The sequence below is a fragment of the Phacochoerus africanus genome, chromosome 11, assembly GCF_016906955.1.
Source record: "Phacochoerus africanus isolate WHEZ1 chromosome 11, ROS_Pafr_v1, whole genome shotgun sequence".
NCBI lineage: Eukaryota > Metazoa > Chordata > Mammalia > Artiodactyla > Suidae > Phacochoerus > Phacochoerus africanus.
This window is the reverse complement of record NC_062554.1, coordinates 119620138-119644800: the sequence shown is the minus strand read 5'-3', so window position 1 is coordinate 119644800 and position 24663 is coordinate 119620138. Positions and strand designations below refer to the sequence as shown.

The window sequence follows — 24663 nt, the reverse complement described above, 5'->3', positions numbered from 1 at the left end:
CCGTTGGCCCTCCCTCCAGGAAGGGTGTGAAGGGGTGGAGGGCAGGAAAAAAAGAGTCTTCCAGGCTTTGGTTTCCAAAAGCCTAGCTCTTAGGGGGACAGAGAGAGCTCTGGGCATAAACAGGATGTTGGGGGGCGGGGAGTGAAGGAGGAGAGAGATGGGGAGGAGGGGAGAGAGAGACGGGGGTGGAGGCAGGGGCGAGGTACCGCTGTTCTCGGATCCCCAGAGAAAATGCCTCGGTCTCTGCTCTGTGCTGACTCAGGGAGCCAGAGCCTGGTCGGGCTCGGGGTGGGGGCTCCTGGCCTCCCTGGGGGAGGACTAGTTGGGGGCTGATCACCACCCCACCTCATGCTCTGCAGTGACACAAGCTTGAACTGCCATCCAGTATCCTATCTGTCAGTCTTGAGCCAGTAATTTCTTGGTGCCACCGCTTTCTCACCTTTAAAATGCAGATCACGCAGGACTTGACTGGCACTGCAGCTGCTAAGAGGGTGGGCAGAGAGGAGTGTGCAGCAGGGCCTGGCCCATGTGCAGGCCAGCTTCTGGGTGTCCTCGGCCCTCCCTTTCTTCTCCTTCCCCCCCCCCCCCCGCCGCCCGGGCCCTTGAGGACCTGGGGTTCTCACTGAGCCTGCCCTCTGCCCCCCAGCAGCAGCCCCTCCTGGCTCTCCCTCCCCATCTGCTCGTTAATTCCTCGATTCCTCCTTAATTACGGATCCCTGGCACTTGCCTTCCCTGAAACCTGCAGGGCCACAGGGATCGATCTTTTCTGCTTTCCTCGGGCTGCACCCCTGGCACCTCACACAGTGGCTGGTCTGCAGGAGACACAGACTTAGTATTTGTTTAGTAAAATCTGTCGATTTGGGTAGGAAAGAGGAGGAGAGTGGGGCTCATGGAAGCAATGACCAGCAGACCAGGAGCAGCCTCTGCCAGAGGAGGGGAGCCTTTCCACCCGCTGACCTGTCCTGCGTCGCAGCCATGCCAGCCTTGGGGCTGCGACTGTCCCTCCGCGCAGCAGGTAAGGCCACCGCCTGGGCAGGTAGGGCACTGGCTCCATGCACGTCCAAGGTCCAGGCTGCAGGAAGGATGCCTCCCCCGAGGTGCCCAGACTTCAAGGCTGAAGGGGATACCAAGTGGGAAGCAGTGACTGCTTTTCCAGGTCAGCCACCTCCTGGCCTGTGTCTCCTCCCCCGTCCCTCCCTCAGCCCTGCCCAGGGAACAGCCCCTGGAGCTGGCAGTTCTGCACAGAAGTTCACTCATTCATTTCTTCATTTACACATCTCAGCCACGCACATATACATATTAAGGGCTTGTGGATGCCGATCAGAAATGGTCCCCTTAGGCTTGACCTCGTGGTGGGGGTTAGGGACATTGGGCAAGAATATAGGCAACAAGACTGTCCCAGAATGTGACAAAAGCAACGGAGGAGATAATCAGGGTGAGGACAAGGGACAATCACAGGAAGAGGCACATGCGGAATCTTGCCGGCAAGGAGCCCCGGGTTCAACTTAAGGACTAAAGAAAAGAAGCTCAAGGAATAAAGCCGGAGAAGCTCTGAGGCACAGGGTTGAGGCTTGCGGGTGAGGTGGGCTATGAAGGGAGCAAATTCAGGAGACTGAGGAGGGCTCTTCTGACAGGAGGCCCAGGTCACACAGGGGCCCCCGGAGCCAGCCCTGTAACCCGTGGGAGTGACAAGGTGAGCATCTCAGAAAGGTCCTTCTGGGCAGAGTGGGCGGTGCGCTGTGACAGTAGCAGAGGGAAAGGCTGGGGCCCGTGCTATCAGTTCCAGCGAAGGGAGGGTGACTTGGGCCAGGGTGGCAGTGGGCACAGGAAGAAGTGGAAAGTTCAAGAAGGTCCAGGATACAGGCTGCCTGGAGGACGGAGGGGATTTGCCCAGACAGAGAGGGCGGGGCGCCGAGGGGGTCCTGGGCGGGGCTTGAGGTGCTGGGGTGATGAGCTGGAGGGACTACGACCTGGGGGGACTAGGACCTGGGGGGGACTAGGACCTAGAGGTGGGACCAGGACAGGCCGGACTGGTGGCGTGAACCCGTGTGCACACGAGAAACGGACAGTCAGACGCGTACACCCAGCTCAGGGGTGGAGGCTGGATCTGGGAGTTGTCAGCTCACGTTGCTTAAAGCCAGGAGATCAGCAATGGCCCAGGGTTTTTCAGACTCTGGGTTGGGAGCTATTAGAGCCTAAAGGCAATTTAGTGGGTCACAGCCAGTGATTTTTAAGAATTAAACGGGATAGGATTGAAAAAAGAGAGTTCACATTGTGGCTCAGCAAGTTAAGAACCCAACATGGTGTCTGTGAGGAAGCAGATTCGATTCCTGGCCTCTTTCAGTGGGTTCAGGATCTGGTGTTGCCGTGAGCTGTGGTGTAGGCTGAAGATGCGGCTTGGATCCTGCATGGCTGTGGCTGTGGTGCAGGCCAGCAGCTGCAGCACCCATTCAGCCCCTAACCTGGAAACTTCTATATGCCGCAGGTGCGGCCATAAAAAAAAATAATAATAATAATAAAGAGAGAGAATCACACATCATAAGAAAGAATAACTTTTTTCTACTCCTTTTCTCTTGCTCAGGGATCTTTCAGCTCCTCTCAGTGACAAGCAGCGTCTGCCTGGCTTCTGGTGGGTGTGAGCGGTGTTGTTTTGGCAGGTGCCTCTTCGGGCCTTTCTCGTGTGCTCCCCCTTGCTCCTCTGCATGCCTGATCCTTCAGTCTTATTTTCTCTCCTAGGGCATCTGGCTTGAGGCTGGTTCCTCAAGGACGAGGATGCCCCACCTCCCACCCCAACGCCCTGGCAGAGCCAGGCTTGGTCCTTGACCAGCCCTCATTTGCTGGCAGCTCCACAAGGGCATGGAGTCAAGAAGAAGAGAATATTGAGATCTTGGGGTTTGGGACCGGTTCCTGGGAGAAGGGTTCATTCCTCTGTTCACTCATTCATTCATTTTCCATATGTCCAGCTCCTCTGAACTGGCCACTGGGTGTATAATGATAAACAAAGCTGGTTCTTTGCTCCCAGGTTGCCTGGACTGGGTGGTAGAGACAGGCCAGCTAAAAGGTCCTTTTTCCCAGGGGCTTTACAAAATTTTGGGAGTTCCTCCGATAGCACAGCAGGTTAAGGATCCAGCGTTGTCCCTGCGGCAGTGAGGGTTCGATCCCCAGCCCTGCACAGTGGGTTAAAGATCTGGCCTGGGAACTTTCATATGCTGCGGGTGCAGACAAAAAATGAAAAAAAACAAAACAAAACACTTTTTTTGATGCAGGCGCTACCAAGAGAGTCTGATCCTCGTGGTTGGGTGGCCTGGGCATTGGTGTATTTTAAAAGCTCCCCAGGTGATTCTAACGTGCCACCCCAGTTATGAGTCTGTGGCACCTACATCACGGCAGAACCGCTCTGTGACTAACCTCACCCTGGGAGCCCCACCCATGGTCCTTGAGCTCTGGCTCTACCGTTCCCATTGAGTGGCCTTGGCTAAGCCACTTAAATCTCGGGAATTTTTTTTTTTTTTAATTGGTAAAACAGGCGTAGTGATGTTTATCCTAGGGAGTTGTTGGAAAGGACTCAGTGAGCTAGTGGCACACGGCTAGTGCTCAGGAAACACTGCTGTTATTAACACCTAAGAAAGGTGACCTGCTGCTTACAGGAGGGGAGCCCACCCAGGATGGGGCAGAGGGAAACAGGAGAATGGGGGATTGAGGGAGCAGGTGGGGATGGCTAGACTATTGAGGGCAAGAGAGCAGCTTGTGCAAAGGCCCAGAGGCAGAGGTGCATGTAAGTGGAGGGTGGCGGTGGGGATGGAGTGGGACAGGAGAGGCTGGGGAGGTTGCCGGCAGGGTGGCTGAACCCTTGGCATTTGGGGCTAGGGTGGAGGTGGTCACGGAGTGACAATCTCTCCCGCCCCAGCCCTGCAGCTGACCAGCGAGGGCAAGACCTTCTGGAGGGTGGAGCAGGAGCTGCGCTGGTCTGAGGCCCTGGACTACTGCCGGCAGCACCACACAGACCTGGCCGACCTGCAGAGCATGAACAGCTGGAGCAGCATCAAGGCCCTCTACTCCCTCACCAGCAGCACCGCGGCCTGGATTGGCCTCTTCTTCGATGTGCGGACTCATGGCCCAAGATGGTCCAGCGGCTCCACCTTCAGCATCCCGGTGTGGACTTCGATGCCGTCCTTGGAGGAGGGGCTCTGTGTCACTCTGTATTCCATAACCCTTCTCGTCAGTCTGGGGGCCGCCTCGTGCACAGCTCAGAAGCCCTTCATCTGCTACTATGGTGTGTTAAGTCATTTGCTGGGCCTGGTGTTTCTCCTGGGCTCTGGCGGTCTGGCTCAGATCTTTCCGAGGATAACTCACCGACTAGTCCTCTCAACTCTTTTTTGCTCCATTCCTCTCGGCTGCCTTCATGTCCATCTCTTCTGTTCCCTCGTTCCCAAGCTTCCAGAGAAAAAAGGGATAAGTCGGGGTGGACAAAAAGCAACATGTGGAATGTTCTATCCTGTCCCTTCCTTTTGCTAATGAAGGACCTGGAGACAGAGGACAGAAAAAAAGGGAAGCAGGAGGGAAAGTCAGGCTGGGGGTCCATTTGCATCTAAGCAGAAAACAGAGCCGAGTTCAAGGTCTCTTCCTAAAACACGTGTGGTTTCCTCTCGAGGGGCTGGGGGAGTGTGGTACGGCCACTCTCTGGGAGAACCCCCTGCTTTGGGGTGAGAGCCTACTCCTTCAGGCATTTCTGCAGAAAAGCCACTGACTCAATGACACTGGGGCTCGCTGTGGGGGAACAGCCCCCCTCTTTTGCCCCCGCCACCCCGGCTGGCCCCACTTTGTCCAGACAGCCCCCGCCACCGACCCTTGTCTTAAAGGTTCTGAGATCACACGGGGGTTGGTTGGTTACAGACAGCATTTTCCTGGTAAAAAATGCCCATGTTGCTTTTTTCTCAGCCAGCCAAGGCCCAGCCCAACGCATTATCACCCCAACTCCTCAAATAAGGGACAGAAGACTAACCTGATGTGTCCCCAAATCTCTGCCACACCGTGCCTGCCATAGCGCTTGCAGTGTAGCCCAGGATAGCCTAGGTTAGATCCCAAGCCAGTAGAGAGATTTTCAGGAGTGGGGAGTGGGCTGGGGTGGGGGTGGGAGTCCCCAAGAAGGAAGGGCTGTGTGGGCAGGGCTGTCCCCGCTCCTCCTGGCATCTTTGGACTCCACCCAGAGGCATCTTCACTGGATTCTCGGCTCTCTAGCTCTGGAAGGCCCTACACCAGCACAGCTCTCCCGGGTCCACCCGCCTCCTATCCTCCGTTCTCTACAGAACAAACGCCTACAATTGTAAATGAGACCCATTTACTTAAATGCGTTGCTCAGGAGGTTCCCTTTGAACTTAGAATCACCTCCTTTTTGTAGCCCCCCCCCCCAGGCCCTGCTTGAGCTCTCTGGCCTCATCTATTTCTGCCCCTGGACACACTAGCTGCTCTCTGGTCCCCAAACGCTCGTGTGTGGCTCTCTTGCCACTTTAGCGCGGCCTCTTTGCAAGGCTGCCTCCTTCTCCTATTCTCTTCAAGACCAAAGAGCTTGCTTGTCTTATTCCTGCTATTTTCCCAGGGCCTAAAATAGTGTCTGCCACACAATAAGTACTCAGTATGTATGGAATAAATATAGCTCGAAAAAGAGGAGCCTGTCTGCCCTCGCGCTAGGCTTCTCCAGGCGTCAAGTTAGAGATTCCTGGGGCCTGCAGAGGAGCCCAGGCAGCCTCACTCCTGCCCCTTAACATGTGGCCTCTTTCACAGACCCTGCCGTGGGGCCCGGCACCGTCCTGCAGCCGGCTGTCAGCCTGACCACCTCTGGGAAGCCAGGTACACACCCCTTTCCTTGTGCGTGTACCTCCCTAGACTAGCTGGCTCCTCCCCACCCCCGCCTGGCCCAGGGACACCCTGGGCTTAGATGCCCCCAGGCTGATACCCAAGCAGAGGCTCAGTGCCTTTGTTATTTGGATGGCTGGGTTGGGGTGGGGTCTCCCACCAGATGGGTGGCAGAGCCCAGGCTGCCCCCAGTCTTCTGATGCCCCCATCTTCATGGCCTGGGAGTTGGAGCAGGGGCAGCACCTCTCACAGTCCAGGCCACCCATCTGCTGAGGGCGATATTACCGCCCTGGGATTTTTAAAAGAGTTTCTTGGCCTCTGGTAGAGAGAAATGTCAAAGCCAACGCATTCTCCAGTCTGCCCGGTAAGGCTGGTTTTGTGCACGTCCTAAACTCAGCATTGTGACGGGAAGAGCAGGGCAAGGCTTCCAGGGCAGGCAGACCTGCATTTGCATCTCATCTTGCCACTTAATAAGGCATAAATATAGGCAAGTCATCACCTCCTTTCTCTACTCTGTAAGAGGAGGTTAATAACACCGGCTTCTCAGGATTATAGTGAGGATTTAAAAAGATGACGTATGCCACATGCAAAGCTCAGGGCTGGCCGGGACGAGGTGCTTGAAAAACAAAGATATCTTTGAAAGATCAGTTGAGATAGGGAAAAAGATCAGGCAAATCTTGATGGGGCTTCATGTGTCCGCGAGTTTGGGAGGCCTTATTTGAATCCGAGGATGTGCTTCCCAATTCTGCAAACAGAGGCGTTTCCTTTAACAGGTCTCCAGAATCAATCCCTCAGGTGGTGCTGAAGCATATTCTTTCCACCCTTCTCTTGCTTAGAATCACAGATGCTTGTGTGCTGTAGACCTGGCCAGGGGCAGGATGGAGGTGGGCTGGAGGCAGAGGCTGGGGGGAGCTGGTGTCTCAGTCTAGCTTAGCTCCAGCAGAAGTCAGGGGCACGGACCCGGTCTGCCTCCTGTCCAGCAGGTGTGTCCTGTGAATATCACACAGCCCCCCTATTCTGCCTCAGCCTTGGAGCCTCCCGAGAGCAGAGGAAGCAGGCAAAGACCCTGGAAACCACGAATTAGGCTGATTCCAAACCAGGATTTTCTTATCTACTCGCATTACCGCCCCGAAAAGTTTAACTCTACCATTTAATTGAGTCTTTACTGTCTGTATGCACGGTGCTAAACCATTTATATTCATGGATGGGTTCATTGAATCCTTTAAACTGATTGAGGTAGAGTTACTATCCCAGCTGTACAGATGGAGAAAGCGAGACAGAGGCTTGACTTCTAAGGCCTTATAGCCCAGAGGAGCGGTTTTTTTGTTTTTGTTTTTGTCTTTTTGCCATTTCTTGGGCCGCTCCTGTGGCATACGGAGGTTCCCAGGCTAGGGGTCTAATGGGAGCTGTAGCTGCTGGCCTCCACCAGAGCAACGGCAACACGGGATCCGAGCTGTGTCTGCAACCTACACCACAGCTCACGGCAACGCTGGATCCTTCACTCCCTGAGCAAGGCCAGGGAACGAACCCGCAACCTCATGGTTCCTAGCCGGGTTCGTTAACCACTGAGCCACGACGGGAACTCCCAGGGGGGCGTTCTTAACCCCTGCTTTTCCTAGTGAATGCTGTTTTCCCCCAGCTGCTGCTATGATGGCTCATTCAGTCTCCCAATCTGGTATTTAGGCTGCCTATAAAATTGTGGGTTTGATCAAACCTAACACCTGAGGACACGGAACAAAGGCCTGAGTCTAACCAAAGTTCTGTCCTGGGGGCAAGGAGGGCTGAGCAAGCAGAGATCTCCGACCTCAGGCCAGTGGTCTCTATGTTCTTTGCTTGCAGTTGAGGTCCAAATTGGCAGACTGACCTTCAAGCGATTTGACCAAGACAGGACGTGGCTGACGGCCTTGCAGTATTGCCGCAGATACTACACAGACCTGGCTGACCTGCAGTCGGTCACTGACAAGGCAGACAAGGAGGCCCTGAAATCCATCGCGAGTAAGACCGAGGCCTGGATCGGCCTCTACTTCAATGCGGCCTCTGGGTCTCTGAGATGGTCCAGCGACGCAGGTACCAGCATCCCTGCCTGGCTGAAGGTGCCCCAGTTTGGGCCAGGCTTGTGTGCAGGGCTCGCCAGCTACTGGAGCTTCTTCCCCAGAGTCTCTTCAGTGGACTGTTCATCCCTGAAACCCTTCATCTGCTTCAACGGTGCGTAATAATTGCCCCTGCTGGCCCTTGTCCTGCCAGGGCGAGGCTAGGATGGGATATGGGCTTGCTTTTTTTTGCCTTTTTTTTTTTTTTGGCTTTTTAGGGCCATACCTGCAGCATATGGAGGTTCCCAGGCTCAGGGTCCAATCAGAGCTACAGCTGTTGGCCTGCATCACAGCCACAGCAACACGGATCCAAGCCCCATCTGTGACCTACGCCACAGCTCACAGCAATGCCGGATCCTTGTCTCCACTGAGTGAGGCCAGGGATCAAACCCTTGTCCTCATGGATCCCAGTCAGGTTCGTTACCATTGAGCCACGACAGGAACTCCCAGATATGGGCTTTCTTGGCAGTAAGAGATGCTGAGGATAGACAGAGGAAGTACTACTAGATTCCAAAGGTGACGGAGGGCCAGAGCGGGTTTGAGTTTAAGTCTGGGGGAATCTTCAAAGAATGACCCCATCCAGCCTCAGGGCATTAGCATTTCGCCATGGCAATTACTTACTGGTTCAAAGGGTGGGCTTTGGAAGCTGACTTTATCACTTGCTAAAAATAAGAAGAGCAGCATCTCTAAGCCCTGTTTTCCTCATCTGGAAAAGAGATTCAGCAAAATGGTATTGATGATACCCCTCATTGGTTGGCTTTGGTGAATGAATGCAAATGAATATAAAGGACCGAGTAGAGACCCTGGCACAGAGTGAGCACCCGGTAGATATTAGCTACTGTCACTGTCGCTGCTGTGAACACAGAGGAACCAGCGATCCACCTGGCTCTTCTGGATCTGGTGTTGCATCTCCTCAGCAACAGGCTTCATCCTGCCTTTGTTCTTTCCATCCCTCTTCTCTTTCTTCCCTTCTGTTTTTCTTTCCTCTTTTCTTTTTATGGCCACACCTGCAGCACATGGGATTTCCCCAGGTTAGAGGTCTCATCAGAGCGGCAGCCAGAGCCTATGCCACAGCCACAGCAACTGCCAGATCCGAGCCGCACCTGCGACCTACACCACAGCTCACAGCCATGCTGGATCCTTAACCCACTGAGCCAGGCCAGGGATAGAACCCGTATCCTCACGGACGCTATGTTGGGTTCTTAACCCATTAAGCCACAAAGGGAACGCCTTTCTTTCCTTCTTGTCTGTAACAGCTTTATTGAGATATAATTCACTTACCTTAAAATTCACTCTTTAGATGTGTCCGGTATGGTGGCATTTCATATACACCCAGCGTGGTCCAATCATGACTACTGTCTAATTTGGGGACATTTTTTTTTATCACTCTCAATAAGAAACTCCGTACCTTTTAGCAGTCACTCCCCAACCCTCCACCCTGCAACCCCTAGTCTACTTTCTGTCTCTGTAGATTTGCCTATTCTTGGCTGTTTCGTTGTTGGTTTGTTTTGGATTTGATGAGCACCGTGATCCTTACCTATAAAAGAGGAATGGTGCTTCCTCGCCTGAAGAGCTGTTGTGGAGAGTAAAGATTGTGAAAGTCCCCTATCCTGTGACAGGCTCCGGTGATGGGACGCTGGTCCCTCGGGGTCTGGTGGGGCAGACCTGGGGAGCTCGAGTCCCGCGCTCCTCAGCCCTGCCCTCACTCATCATGGTGCTCCTTGCAGACCCCACCGTCGGACACCGGGTGTCAGCAGCCCTCCCTGAGCTCTTCTACACGCCGTCCTCAGCAGGGACCGCAGGGACGACGCCCAGGCCAAGTACCCCCCCCCCCGTTTGCTGCTCTGTTCTGGGTGCTTTGACCTGTTCTCGGCTGCATCCTGGGGTCTCCGGAGCCTGGGAGTGGAGAGGGTGATCTGCATGCAGCCTTTTGGGGTGGGCCCTGTGGGAGCCTTTCCAAAGCACCCCCTATGGAGAGAGATGTCGCTGGACCCCCACCCCGCTAGGCTAGCTGGGGCTCAGAGGAGGAAGGCCTGGTCACCATCACTCTCCTTCACTGATCTGGGCCACTGAACCTACAGCTCCTGGGCCAGGGGACCCAGGAGAGGCTGTGCCGTCTCTCAGGTGAGGGGATCAGGGCCTGGCCTGGGAGGCAGAGGGGAAGATGCTGAGTGGTTTCCTAACGAAGATCCGACAGAGAGGCCTTGGAGGTTCAGCACCCAGAGAGGAATGTGCACTAGAGGTGCCTGTCAAAATGCTTCCGATTTGGGACTTTTCTGGGAGGAGAGAGGATGAGATAAGTTGCTGGGACTATGGGGACATGGCTGGGAATGACAGACAGGGGTAAGTGCTGCTTGAGCATTTTTAAATTCCTGAAACATCTTCACAGCTCTTACCTCATTGTGCTTCCCAAGAGCTCTGCAGTTAATTAGGACAATTAAGGGCGAAGGGACAGTTCTCCTGGCTTCTTTACTGATTCCTACATCAGAAAAAGGTATTCCTGCCTTTTTGGAGGATGCAGAGAAGTTAGGGGACTTGCTCACAGTCGCACAGAGCTTCATTAACTCCGGGCACTCAGGAAAAGGTGGGGCCTGTTCTGAAGGCGCTGACAGCCAGCTGGGAAGAGGGGTCCTGACAGGCATGATGGGGCCACTAAAAAGGGGATTGTCCCAGTTCTTGTAATTGTCAGAGGGTTTCCTGGAGGAGGTGATTTCCAACGATAAGGTGGAGTCAGCCTTCCAAGGGGCGTGGAGAGGGGTGGGGTTGCAGGTAGGAGTTGCAGGTGGGTTGGGGCCGGGTCCTGTAGGGGTGTGGGGGGCTGTGAGCTGCTAAGGAGGCAACCACTTCGGTGGAGAAGCCTGTCTTCTGCTTCCCATCAAGGTCTCACCTGGCCTGCTGGCCAACCAGGCCGTACCGGGGTTCAGGAGGCCCTCCCTGCGCTGCGTGTGCGGGGCAAGGGGCTGAAGGGAACCGCCTGGCCGCTGCAGGGCCCGGGAGCTCTGCGCGTTGCGGTCCCTCCCCGGCCAAGTCTTCTCTCTGCTGTAGGGACCAGCGCCGGCTCCGCCGGCACCACGGCTACGGAGGGGCGGCTTGCGCAGCGACTTAGTCCCGAGCCGCCTGAGCTCTGCTCCGCCACTCCCGGCCCCCGCGCTTCCGTCTTCGCCGGCTCCGTGGCGCCCCAGCCTCAAGGGACAGCGGCACCAAGCCCTCCTGCCCACGCGATGCTCGAGTACTCCCCGGCCCCCGACCGAGGGCCCTGGACCCCGCCGGTCGCCACCCAGAGCGCATCCATCCGCCCTGCTCCCCCTGCCTCCTTGCTGACTCCTGCAGGGTCAGCGTCCCCGGGGAGACCCTCTGTCCTCCAGGAAGTGATCGGGAGCCCTCTGACCTTCATTTCGAGCCCTGCTCCAAGCCCCGCGCCCCTGGAGGACCCCGTTACCCAGGGCGGGCCTGGGACGCCGCTGGAGGCCTCGCTCAGCTCCACCCTCTGGGCCTCAGCTCACCGAGGGGTGGCGACGCCTGGGTCCGCCACGTCCAGCCAGTCCCGCAACGCCGAGCCTCTGGGGTCCGAAGAAAACACCTTGGAGCCTTCCGGCTCGGGGAGCTCCGCTGGACCCCAAAGAGCAATCACGCACTCCGAGTGGGCAGCTCCGAGCCAGGCCGCACATCTGGAGACCCCCGGGAGCCGGCTGGGGCCTGAAACAGGTGCCCACTCGCCCGCGTCGCTGAGGGTTGGGGACCCTGCCCCGGGGCGTCCAGCTCTTCCTTTGGGGAGACCATGCCCTACTTGCTATGCCCTGGCCACCAGTCAGGGAGGTTGAGAGCGGGAGGAGGGGAGCGGGCAGGTGGCTGTGTTCTGGGCACCTCTACCTGACCCACCTGCCCCCGGTGCACGGGAGATCACGTCACGGGGGATCCTGTCCCCCCCAGAGCCAGTCCACCCCCTCATCCTCCCTGGATAATAACTTAGGGTGGGGCAGTCTAGGGGGAGAAAGCCTCTTTTGGCTAGAGGAGTGGACAGTCAAGGGTTGAAAGGTCGGGTCTTCTACTTACTGTGTGGTCTTAGGCTAATTTCCTAACCTCTCCGAACTTCATTTTTCTCATCTTTAAAGTGAAGAAAAATACCAGTGTTAGGTATCTTTCAATGCCTGGCATCTGGCAGACACTCCATGAATGGTAGTTAACTATTCTTATCTCAGTTCAGTAGTGACAATTTAGTACTTCATTCAGCCTCCCATCTCTGTTCCCATTTAATAGGCAGGGTTGGCCTCCTTCTCATTTTATTAATTATGAATGATCACAATTATGAATTATTAAGATTGTGGAATCTCACAGGGCAGAGGCTGTTTGATGCCTCTTTGTGTCTTTCCCAGGCCTAGCGTAGTGTTTGGCACATTGGAAGATGATTAAATTCAACAGTCATTTCCTGAGTAACTGTTTGGAACATTGGCCGTGGACACCAAGATGAGCAGGACCTGTTTCCTGTTATGAAAAGAGCGTAGTCTAATAGGGGCTAATAGAGACAACCAGGACGGTTTGATAAGTGTGGCCCCAGAAGGGTGAACCAAGAGCCTTGGCAGGAAAATGCCTCATTTATTCGGCCTGGAAAGGTGATGGTCATTGGACAAAAGGTAGCGGAGGATTTCATCAGGCAGTAAAGGCTAGAAGGTTCCTTCTGGCAGAGGGACCAGCAGGGGCAAAGACGGGTAGATGTGAAGTGTGTGGTCTGGGAAAGATAAGACATCCAAGGTGACTGCAGAGTAGGTCACATACTTGGGAAGGGATGGGGGAAAGAGGTGGACCGAGGCCAAATTCTGAAGAACTGGATCCTGCCATCAGTGGAGCCATCTGAGGTTTCTATAAAGTGAGCAAAACGCTCCGATCTGTAGTTAATAGAATCAAGGTGGTGATAATGACATGCAACGCCTATACCAAGATGCTACAGGAAAAAAGATGATTCAACATTGTATATGCAACAGGTGAAACATCAACCTACCGTTAGAAAAAGGTTGGAAGGAAATCTGGGAAAATGTTAACAATGGTTATATTCCGGGGATGAGAATATGAGTGTTCCCCCAGCCCTTCTGCTTCCGGACTTTACCATCTTATTCAGGTCCCTAGAGAAATTTACAGTGCTTTGGGGGGTGGGGGGAAGAAGAGGGCAGCTGGGGAGGAGACACAGGGAGTGTATGTGAGGGGGAGAGACTTGCATGGCTGGGGGAGTGGAACCGAGGCCACATCTGGAGCAGCGGAAGGTGGCGGGACTGGAGGGAACAGAGTTTTACATTGTTGGCAGGGGACATCAAGGGAAGGAATAGAAATACACATCAAATGCTCGCCTTTGTTGGCTGAAACACAGCAATGCAAATTCAAAGCAAAAGGCATTTAAACTTTTTTTTTTTACTTACCGGTTTGGCAAAGATTTGGGGTGACAATGCTGATAAGAAGGAAAGCGAATCAGACATGGGCTAGCACTGTAAACTGGTACTCCCATTCCAGAGGCGTATGTCAGTTCTGAAATGGGGATGCTCTTTCGTACAGAAATTCTACCCTTGCAAATTTGTTAAGGAAATAGTACAAAGTACACACACACACACACACACACACACACACACACACACACACGTGCACGTATCTCCACACACAGGTTGTTTGTTGCAGCATTGTTTATTACAGTGAAAAACCGGAGGCGATTTAAAGTCCATTGAAAGCAGACTGATTAAATAAGTTATAGTACATTCAATGAAATACTATGCAGCCATTAAAGAGAATAAGGTAGATCTTGATGCATTCAAATGAAAAAATTCAAGTGCGTGAAGGATATCCTATAGCAAACTCTAAGTAGTGGCTGTCCCCGGGTTTGGGGAGGGGATATTTTGCTTAAATATTTTACAATAATATATCACAAAACACTGTGGTTCAAATATTCCATATCCGAAAAAAGAAAAAAGACATCTGCAAGGCACTGACAGGACTTTGGTGACTGAACATGACAGCAAGTGAGGGGAGTAAGGGGGCAGCAGGAGGTTGTGGGGTCTCTGGCTGGAGAGCCTTGGTGGATGGGCAACCACGCAGGGAGTGAGGGGGTTGCTGGGGGAAGCTGAGTTGGGGGTGCTAGTCCCTGATGGAGATGTTGGGGGTCCCTGGGTACCATGGCAAGGGCGCTGTGCAGCTGGCACACAACATAAAGGCACTAACCTCTTGGGGAGGGAACCACAGAAAGAAAACATTCGGTACTGAGGAGATAGAATATTGCCTGAACCCCACAAATCCTGATCTCAGGGACACTTTGTGAGAGACGGTGGGGTGTCGCCGTGTGGGCTGGGAACACGAGCCTGTGGGGTAAGCCAAGGATTGGCAGGGCTGAGTTTCCCACACTGGATAGTTTCTGCAAGATGGTCAGGGCCAGGTACTCATCTTGGACCGCCTTTCTCTGGCTGTCTTTGCAATAATTCCTTTATCTTCCCCTCCTGTAGCTGTGACCAGTGAAAAGAGTGGCACCTATACGAGAGATACAGCTGCTGCCACTCAGGCCCAACATTTGAGCTCATCTCATCAATCAGATTCTAAAGAAGAAACTCCAGCACCCAAACCAGGTAACTGCTTCTGGCTACCAAGTTCCCACTCTTACCAACCAAGCAGTTCTATCTGGACCGCCTGTCCTTAACACAGGGCACTTGAGATCTTTTTATGAAAGGGCATGAAATGTTGGGAAGGGAACAAGGGTAAGAACTAGGAACAGGAGGAGGATGCTAGAGTTAGCTCCCTGACTATTGTGAAAGCTCAGGGAGCAAATTTCCTCACTCGAGCATCTCCTCCTTCTCATCTGCCAAAAGGATACAGTAAAAACTACTTGGCCTACATCCTAGAGTTGTTTCAAGTACCCAATGAGATAATTATGCCTAGGGACTTCATAAATGCTATGCAAATACAACGTCATCCTATTCTTTCTTCTTCTTCTTCTTTTTTTTGAAAGAAATAATAACTTTTATTGCTTTGCCAGGCAAAGGAGGCCACAGCAGGCTAATGCCCTAAAGACTGTGCCTCTTTCTTCTTTCTTTTTCTTTTTCTTTTTTGGCTGCGTCCGCAGTATACAAAACCTCCGGGGTCAGGGATCGAACCTGCACCACAGCAGTGATCTGAGCCACAGCAGTGACAACACTAGATCCTTAACCATTAGGCCACCAGGGAACTCCAAAGTTGTCCTCTTGTGAGGCTGCAGTTCCTGTGATTACTGTACTCATGGCCAAAGGCTGAGTTTGTTGATAGGCTAGAGAACTTAAGAGTTTTCTGGGATAGAGCTGGCCTTTACAAATATGGGTCCAGGGAGAGGTGACTATTTCCAGCATGGTGTGGAACATCTACTCGTTAGATTTACTAAAAGGGAGAAGGAAAATACAGAAGAGACAGGAAAGAAAATAACTGCCTGAGGGTGGCCAGGATTTGGGAGGAGAGCCAGCTGTTATTTCACGCGTGAGACTCTTTCCTTTCACCCACTAGCTGGCTGTGGCTGAGCATTTTTCTGTCCAGCAGTTTCTTTCTTCTTTCTTTTTGAAAAAAAATTTGTCTTTTGTCCTTTTTTTTAGGGCTGCACCTGTGGCACATGGAGGTTCCCAGGTCCAATCGGAGCTGTTGCTGCCAGTCTATGCCACAGCCACAGCCACAGCCACGCCAGATCCGAGCTGCGTCTGTGACCCACACCACAGCCCACGGCAACGCTGGATCCTTAATACACTGAGCGAGGCCAGGGATCAAACCTGCAACCTCATGGTTCTCAGTCGGATTCATTTCTGCTGCACCATAATGGGAACTCCTCTTTTTTGAAATCTTAAATCACCACGGAGCATCTGTGGTGTTCAGTGGGCACACCTGACTGCTAAGAACTTGACATTCTTACATGGCAATGGGATAACTTCCCCCAACCAGGTAGCACTTTCTTTTTTCAGCACAATTCTTTGGAATCCTGAAAGCAGATTTCATTATCCCTGTTCTGATGGACCCAGAAGACATGAAAGACCAGTTTTTGAATGAGGTGAGATTTCTGCCCACTTCTAAGTTTCATCTGTCAGATGATTTGATAATGCAAAGCAATACTGTCAAAGCCAATATATGGAGGAGAAAAAGCCATGGAAAATTTGCCTATCTGTTCCCATTGCCATCCTTCTGGCTTATGGTGACAAGTTGGTTCACATGCTCCATTTTTTTCTTACTCTTTCCAACATTTTTCCTGAGTTCTTAAAAAAAAAAAATCAATATAGCTTAGTGAGAAGGATCTAAGTTTGGGTCCTGGCTTTGCGCTCATTAGTTGTATGACCTTGAACCAAGGAACTTGATCTTTCTGAGCCTCAGTTTCCTCATGAATTAGCAACACAAGTACCTAACTCATAGGGTTGGTATTATGATTAGATGAAATATTCCATAAAAAGTGCTTAGCAAATTGTCTGGCACACAGTAAGTGCTCAATAAACATTAGCTATTATTATTATTATTATTATTATCAAATTATTGTTCTGAATATACATTTGTTCCAGGCTCCCTTCCCCCTCTTTTTTGTTCTTTTAAAGTACTGAGAGATGGGAGATTGTCAAGGGGAAGAACTGTTCCTAAATACTGTGAAAAGAGCCTCAAGCTGATTTTGGATATGACTTAAAGGCACATCGTCCAGTGATATCAGATAATAATCCTAAAATGTTGGAGCTAGAGAGTTCCTCATAAACCATCTCACTAAAATTATAATTTTACAGACAAGTTAACAAACTGGCATTAATCAGGTAGCTTATTACAATCTACCTGTAGACCAAAGAAAGAAGGCCCAAGCAGTTCTTTCTAAAATCTCGCAAGCTGGAAATTCTAGAAAGAAAGGGTGTGTGTGCGTGCATGCACCTGCTAGGTGCTAGGGAAGGAACTGGAGGGCTTTCCAGTGCAAATGATGCAGTCTGGCATCTGATAAATTTTTTAGTAAAAGTTCAAGTAATAAGATTGCAGTGCTGAGTCTTAAGACTATGAGAGTTGAGAATCTTTCTTGGGGGTCAGGAAAGGGGGTACCAAATCAGAAATCATTTACTTTCATTTTATTTATTTTTAAAGGGCCTCAGGTGTGGCAGATGGAAGTTCCCAGGCTAGGGGTTGAACTGGAGCAGCAGTCACCGGCCTACACCACAGCCACAGCAATGCCAGATCTTTAACTCACTGCGTGAGGCCAGGGATCGAACCCACATCCTCATGGATACTAGTTGGGTTCATTTCCACTGAGCCATGTTGGGAACGCCTACTTTTAACTTAAATTAAAACCATAATGAAAAAATTGGGGTCAAGTGAGGAATTCCATCTTCCTGTCACCTCTGTTGGGGTATATATATATATATAATATATATATATCCTATATTAATGGAGAGAATTTCCACCTCCTAGATGTAAAGCATGGACTTGGTGGGGACTAGGTGTGTGTGGGAAGGGAGAATATATATTATCAGTTTTAGATTATTTAAAATTCCAAATAGAAGGCAAACAAACCCCCCCACCTAGAGCCAACGCACCCCAGTTCCATGGATGGGGAGAGAGAAAACAAAGACACACACGAACAGTGCTCAGAGCGAGATAGGGACCAGTGCTTAACAACTCTGGCTGAAGTTAGAATCCCCTGGGGAAGTTTCAAAAGGAAAAAAAAAAAAGGCCTGGGCCAATCTTTAGATTCTATTTTATTGTTCAGTGGTGGGCTAAAAGGGCAGATGATTCTGATGAACAGTCAGGCTTGAGAATCCCTAAGGCATTTGTGTCAGTCTCTTTTCCCTAGAGGTGGTGGCGGCGGTGGCCTTACAAACATGAGCTGTGTGCTTTCTATTGGTGGAGGTGCTGACGGTAAAAGGCAGGGGGCTGGAGGGAGGCTACGCAAAATAAAGGGTATTGGGGGGGGCAGTTTAGGGCTCAGAGACAGGAAGGTTGCAAGAGAGCATCAGCAAAGCTTTCTCTCTTTTTGATGTTTCAGATCCAAGAGGCCTTAAAGCTTACACTGGGTCAGGAGAAATTCACATTGAAGTGGGTCGGCTTCGAAGAAAACAAAAAATAGCTCACGTCTGCTAACCTGGCGTCTCGTCATACGCTTTTCTCTGGATTCTGAGTGAATTCTAGTTGTTAAATTCCTAGTAAAACAGAAGTAGGAAGAACTGATAGGTGAAGAAGCTAACTGGTGGAATTTCAGACCTCTATTGAGCGTGTAAAAAAACTACTACCTCTGGGGGACCTGCACCTTGGGGTTTTCTAGCATGAAATAGGTAAGCAGAAGGTGGAGGTATGTGGGAACAATAACCTTGAGAATGACTAGCAAACAGGAACAAAATATCCCAACCAAACAACTCCATTAATCTATTGGGGACATAAGAGAGGGCGGCGCGGGTGTGGGAAGCTAAATGGGGCCGGACTTCCCAATAAAAAGGAGGGCACTTTCTTCCCAGTCACGAGCTAGAAAAGAGATTTCAAATTCTGCAGAACGAGGAGCTCTCTAAAAGTGTTATTACAATACATGTTAGCGCTAGCTCCCTGTCCTACATCTGCATACTTTTTACCTCTAAGTTGGCAAGTTCTAAGACAGCACGTTGTTCTGAATGTTAAAATATACCTTCAGGATAATGTTCCTGCACACATTCTGCTTCTCGTTTTTCTCCAAGCGTCTCCTAAGCACCCAGAAAACAGGCCAGAAGTAAGAGAGTAATATGTCAAATACAGTAGCAACTTTAGTCTGAAATGTTTAAAGTTAAAGTTTATTTGTATTCTTTGTAGGAATATCAATAAAAGACCTCAAACGTATCTATATCTGTACATGTACAAGAACCGTCAAAAATTATTCACAGAACAAAAATAAATCTTCTCTTAGAACAAACCCAGGTAATGAAATGCAGATACGGAGCTCACATATGGAACGATCTAAGTGCTACTAGCACAAAAATATGGCTTTAAAAATAAAATAAAATCTTGGGTTTTGTTTTTCTAACGTGTATTTTTCTCTGTCTTGAAATAAAAAATAAATTATTTAGAGCTATCATTGTAAAATAGTCCTGTGTATTAACACACTCTTATTAAGGCCCTGGAGATGAAAAACAAAATCAAATTTAGAAGGTAGGTTCCTCACAGGCGAGATTCAGGTTAATGCTCTGCTGTCTGCTTGAGTTAATTTTAATGTGACTAGGAGATGTCTAAGCACCAATCAAAATTTAAACTTTACTATTTATTTTAAATTTTCTGCAGGATAGTGGTCACTGAGTCAATTAGTACTTAACCTTCTGGGGAACTGGGAACCGAACATTTTCCTTTGGGGGCTAAGGAGTGACATAAATACGGTACTTATTCTTAAATATTTGTACCCCCACACGGACGATCGAGGCTCCTAATACACAGTTCGGTGGAAATCTCTCTACAGATAAATCCGGTTTTAAGTCTCAAACTAAAACATTTCCTAGGGAAGAACGAGGGCATTGAAAAACATAAGAACTGAGTTGGAAATTAAAATACATGCTGAAATATGGGCAGAAGTGACCATTTGGCTTTCTTTGGGTGACTCACTGCCAACCCCCTATGGATTGGTTACTCCAACACTCCAGGAGTAAAAGCTACTTCTTTCTGGATCAGGAATGAAAGCTACTTCTTTCTGGATCCTACTCTCAGATCAGTGATATTCAACTTCCTATGACTCCCCAGAGTATCCATAATGCTATCTAGGATTCTTGAGACAATGTCAAACCAAATCGATTTCAAGTCACTTTAACTTATATATACACATAACACATATGGTACATTTTAACGAGGAAAGAACCACTGTCATAAAATCTAACAAATGAGAGCATAAAAATCTAAAAAACTTGAGGAAGTTTGGGAATCGCTGCTCTATAAGATGGACTGACATTCAGAAAAAGGAAGCCTGGGAATCAAGTGTTCTGTGGGGGTGCACACACGTTGTCTACAGAGACTTTTTCATCTAGCTGTGCATTTCGAGAGCAGGCAAAGGATAGAAATCCTCCTGTCTCCTTGAACCTTTGGGCTATGGAGAAGGCTGCTGGGCATTAGACCCCTGCTGGATCATGTCTCTTCCTCAGGTTCTTTCACTCTGCATAAGATATTTATTTTTCCTCATGCAAATTTCATCACTTTTGTCCTTCCTAAACTCAAGAGCATTCATAACTGGGTCATGACAAGAGAATGCTTCTAGAACTAATTACAATCATTCGAACACGAAAAGAGATTCTATTTAAAAATTCAACACCCCAATATATCTCGCTTTTTAAAACCAGCAAGATAGGTCCTTTTAATTGACATACTGCTAAAAACCAAAGTGTCCCACATTCTTGACCCTCAGGTAGGGGGCGGGAAGGCAACTATTTACTGTTGAAGCAAGCAGGAGATTTTACTACTAGATTTGAAAAAGGGAAAAGGAATGGAGAGGAAATCCCTTTTGGTTTTCCACAATCTGCAGAAGGTGTAGCTGAAAACACAGGGAAGGTGTGGGCGTGGGCTCCAGTCACAAGTCTGATCTGGTGTCAACTCTAGTCTGAGTACCTTGAGCCTTAATAATCCAAAGAGGGCTCCTCCCCCAAGTTCTGTCCCATAACCAGCCTTCTCAGAAACTGCAAACTGGAGACAACTAGAACTAAACCTAGATGGAAGGCAGAGCAAATGTAATCGAGCTCACTTGACGGAAAGGGTCTTGCTCAGGGGTCAAACCCCTGTCGCAGCAGTAACCAGAGCCACAGCAGTGACAACGCCAGATCCTCAATGCGCTGAGCCACCAGGAAATGCCCAAGAAGCTTTACTTTTAACATCATGTTAATTCTCAAGGGCATAACAGCAGTCAGACAGGAAATCCTACTTCTTCTTTAGCTGTCCAACACCATCCCAAGCAAAGGGAGAAGCCGACCAGAGAAAGCTAATTCTGACCAACTCAATCCTGAGAGAAAACGGCAACAAGTTCTAGCAGCATGATGACCTCATTCTATCACGTTCCCCTTTACCACCTGCCCTGGACCCTAGCACTACCTTGGTGATAGTCTTTGTCACGTCACCTAGTTATAATCTCCACTCTGTCATGGCTTGTAGTGTGGAGACTCAGGGAATATGATGGATGAACTGATGGAAATGTAACTCCTTTTTGCTGCTTCGGCTCAGAAAGCTTATTGCTCCAGCGATAATAGGAGGGAAACATCAAGCTCTTTTCCTACATCCTACCAACATTGTCCTTGTTGATGCCAAGTCTGGTTGTCAGCTAGACAAGCACTTTGCAAGCAAGCGCGTCACTTGAATTTCAAATTCCATCCAGCCTTCATCTAGGCTGCACCCTACCATGAGATGACATGTTGGGTGCTAGAAGGACTGCAAGATGTGACTTTCTTAATCCACCTGCTTCTCTTCAACCATGCACCTCCTCCTAGCCAAACAGAGGCACGTACTTATTTGGGCTGAAGAAAAGCCAATTAAGCAATACCGCCAGAAAAATGATCAGCTGTGCCGCCCTCTTCCCTACCAAAAAAAAAAAAAAAGAAAAAGAAAAAGAAAAAAAAATCTTTCCGGAAAAGCTCTATAGATTGCAGCATTCTCTAAAGAAATATTCAGAAAAATATTCCAATAGGAATAGGCTCAAAGGATAATCTAAAATTTAATATCTGGCAACTCTACTGAACTTCTAGCTTATTTCTAATTTTATTATCTGTTTACCCTTTCTCTTCAAACAAGATAACCTGATCATACAGGACTGTATAATCTCTCCAAACATTTTGGGCATCTGATCTTCCAAAGGAGGCCACCTTTGCAGGAGCTCCCACAATGCTGACAAGATATACTGCATCCATCAAAAACGTATTTGTTTTGTCTCCCCCAACCTCCAACATGTCAGCCCACTGTCATCCATAACCACCACCTGAGAGCTTCCAAACCTCAGTGCAGGACATCTCCCACATTACATACTTAGAGCCACTGGAACGGACCAGTCTTTCACCAGGTTTTCTGAAGGCTTTTACGGAGGGTGAATTAAATATGGCTATAACTGAGAATGGCCACAAATAAGAAGAGACCTTTGCTTAAACAACATACCCTCTCCCCCAACAAAGGGTAATGGTAATGATTTTTTTTCCCAGTATAATAAATGATTTTGGCTATGGGGGGCCCTCAGCTTGGAGGGCAGAGCTAATCACTGGTAAAACAATGAGTGAGGGTCAAGAAAACACACAAGTGCCAAAACATGTGGGCACGAAGTCTGTGGATCAGATAAGCACATGGGGCAGCTCCTGTTTTCCACTGCTGAGCAGCAGAAATGGGAGGGTCACGGAAGAGAAAGGATTTAAGAGGTTGTGGGCTGGTGGCCGTGTGGAGGTTGCTGAGATGCAAGGTCCAACAGAACGAGCCACCTGAGAGCAGTGCTAAGAGGTCAGAGGGCAAGTCTGGGGTGTGGTGGAAAGGGAGGCTCGGTGTCTCTGTCAGGGCTTTGCCCCAAAGGGGACAGGACAAATGCTCTCTTGTCCCTTATAAATATTCTGCTATGTGGAAACACTCCATGGATATGGCTTCCTCAGGTCTTTTTTTTTTTTTTTTTAAACCCCCCCTTCCCTTTTCCTTTAAAAAAAATTTTCCTTAAAGTTTATAATTTAAAATAAACATCATTAACTTATTGGAGACACACTATTGCTTTCTCAACATAAACAAGTGCTTAGATCTTGCTTAAAGAGATTCCAACCCCCTTCAACATTATATCTGACAGCAGAGAAGGCAGGAACTTTTCCTATTTGTGCAGTTATATGTACATATGTGTGACTATATGTGTATACATATACTTGTATATAAAATGTCGGTTTAACTTGTAACATTCCTTACTTCTGATAATCAGGGTTGCGTTCAAGTTGTCATTTCACCCCTCTGGAAAAAAGGAAGCAAATTAGCTTCCACGACTGTTTCCGTCCTTCAATAAAGCCAAGGGTGACAACTTGTGTGAAACTGGGTTCTTGTTGCCAAACCTACCAAGGGCATGGGAATAGCAACTGGAATGTGCTGTCCTCTCACGTTTAGCAGCTTATTTTTTAATAAGCACAATCCTGACTTTTAAGAGAGCAATGCTTCAGATTTGGCTTGCTTCCCCAAATTGTACTCAGGGGATGAGAGGAAGAAGCAATTTAAAAGGTAAAGACTGAGATACAATTACCCTGCCCAGAGATCTGCTCTACACTGGATACAATTTTTATCCCAAACAAAAATTAAAGATTTACTAGGAAATAGTCAGGGATTCCTGCTAGGGTATGGTATGGTTTTAGCCCTTTTCTGTACAGAAGAAAGGGTGTTTATTTCAGATGGCTTGTGGGCAGCGTATGTGAAGAGCCTCTCCGGGGAGAGTGGACCCTGTTGGTGATGGCTGCTCCCACCGCGGGGAGGCAGCGGCTGTGTGGAGATGCAGATGCTATATAGACACACACGGAGTTATCGTTTTGTAAACTCTAAAGAGGAAAAAGAACACCCTTTATTACAACTGGGGAGAAAAAAAAGCCCCCTATCTAAAATGGAAAATTCCCATCTGCTACAGACAGAAGGAAATGAACATCAACAGGAGTTCAAGAGACATCACTCCTCAGGTCCAGTTTTGATGTGTCCTCTGGAACCGTGTCTCCCCAGATCAGATTAGCTGTCCATCCAGAACCAGTCTTGGCATATCAATGGGATAAACTGTTTGGTGTGGATCTCGGGACTTGTCTGCTTTCCCAAAGGACAGGGAAGCGGGGTGGGGTTTTAAACTGCCAGGTGGATCCCTGAAGGCATTCTGACAGCCTCCTGACGCGGCTGGGCTGCTCCGCCAGACAGACACGGGGGCTCTGCCTTCCGAGCTGCCGGGCTCCTGCCTCACTCACGCTGGTTCCTACTCTGCCTCCTCTAACAACTGCAGTGCTTTCACCAAGAGGACAACAATAATAAAAATAGCGATAATTAGAAAGGTCATCTACATTATGAACTTCCGTCGGGTATATTACAGTGCTCTTTTCTGTACATGGCCCAGAACTGAGTTCCCTATGTACACGGAGACGTGGGGGGACGCGTCGAGCTCAGGAGTCTTAGCCTTATGCCCTGAAAGACAAGGTTCCTTTCTTTTCTCGCCACCCCGCTGTTCTGCAGTATCGACATTCTGTAAACCAGGTGGGGTGGGGGGAGGGCTGGGGCCAGGAGAGTGGGGACATTGCCTTCCGTCTCCTCCCACAGTCTGTCTAGTCGCAACGCCCGTCAGCAGCTGCTGTTTTTGAATTCACCATTCTCCGTGATGGAAAGCTTGGTGGGGTTGGTGGGGGAGATGCCATTTCGGACCTGCATGCTGTACCGCTCCTTCACTTGGGTCAGCGCGCTCATCAGTCTGGTGTTGGCCGAGTCCAGCGACACGATCCGTTTTTCCTACAACACACCAATCGGGGCTTTATTCTGGCTCCGCGCAGGCTCCCACACCGTAATCCTCTACGGAATGACGGCTCTAATGCCGTCTGTCAAACAGCAGTACACGTGATGCTTCCCAGACAAATGGAACGTCTCTGCCTCTTTCTGCACCCTGGTCAGCTCAGCTTCCCCTGAGCCCAATGGGTCTGTGGTTGGTTTTCTCTCCTTTTTCCTTTCGGCAGAGCAGGGTTTGTTCTTAAATCACCCCCCCGCCCAGGACCCTAGGACGTCATGTCAGAATGACACCACGTGTTGCTCCAGACTATGAAACAGAGGT

General features: G+C 49.8%; 2 protein-coding genes across 6 annotated transcripts in view; one reads left to right on the top strand and one right to left on the bottom strand.

The window, feature by feature from the left end:
- The first annotated feature begins 975 nt into the window (after positions 1-975).
- Positions 976-18925, top strand: CLEC20A (C-type lectin domain containing 20A). The gene is made up of 11 exons (XM_047754402.1): positions 976-1015; positions 1653-1938; positions 2737-2903; positions 3908-4273; positions 5782-5847; positions 7693-8058; positions 9671-9763; positions 10989-11648; positions 14420-14539; positions 15890-15975; positions 17929-18925. The coding sequence occupies exons 1-11, from the start codon at positions 976-978 to the stop codon at positions 18007-18009; spliced, it is 2331 nt and encodes a 776-aa protein (XP_047610358.1). The 3' UTR covers positions 18010-18925.
- Positions 18685-24663, bottom strand: part of RASAL2 (RAS protein activator like 2) — a 388439-nt gene continuing 382460 nt past the window's right edge. For all 5 annotated transcript variants that reach the window (XM_047752626.1, XM_047752627.1, XM_047752624.1 and 2 more), the window contains one exon: positions 18685-24347. In XM_047752626.1, the coding sequence (XP_047608582.1) occupies positions 24183-24347 (165 nt within the window). In that variant the 3' untranslated portion in view covers positions 18685-24182. The remainder of the gene's footprint in view (positions 24348-24663) is intronic.

Coding starts and splice junctions, on each gene's coding strand:
- CLEC20A (XM_047754402.1), top strand. CDS start 976: ATGCCAGCCTTGGGGCTGCGACTGTCCCTCCGCGCAGCAG. Junction 1,939..2,736: donor GGTCCTGGGCGGGGCTTGAG/GTGCTGGGGTGA, acceptor TTTCTCTCCTAG/GGCATCTGGCTTGAGGCTGG. Junction 5,848..7,692: donor GACCACCTCTGGGAAGCCAG/GTACACACCCCT, acceptor CTTTGCTTGCAG/TTGAGGTCCAAATTGGCAGA.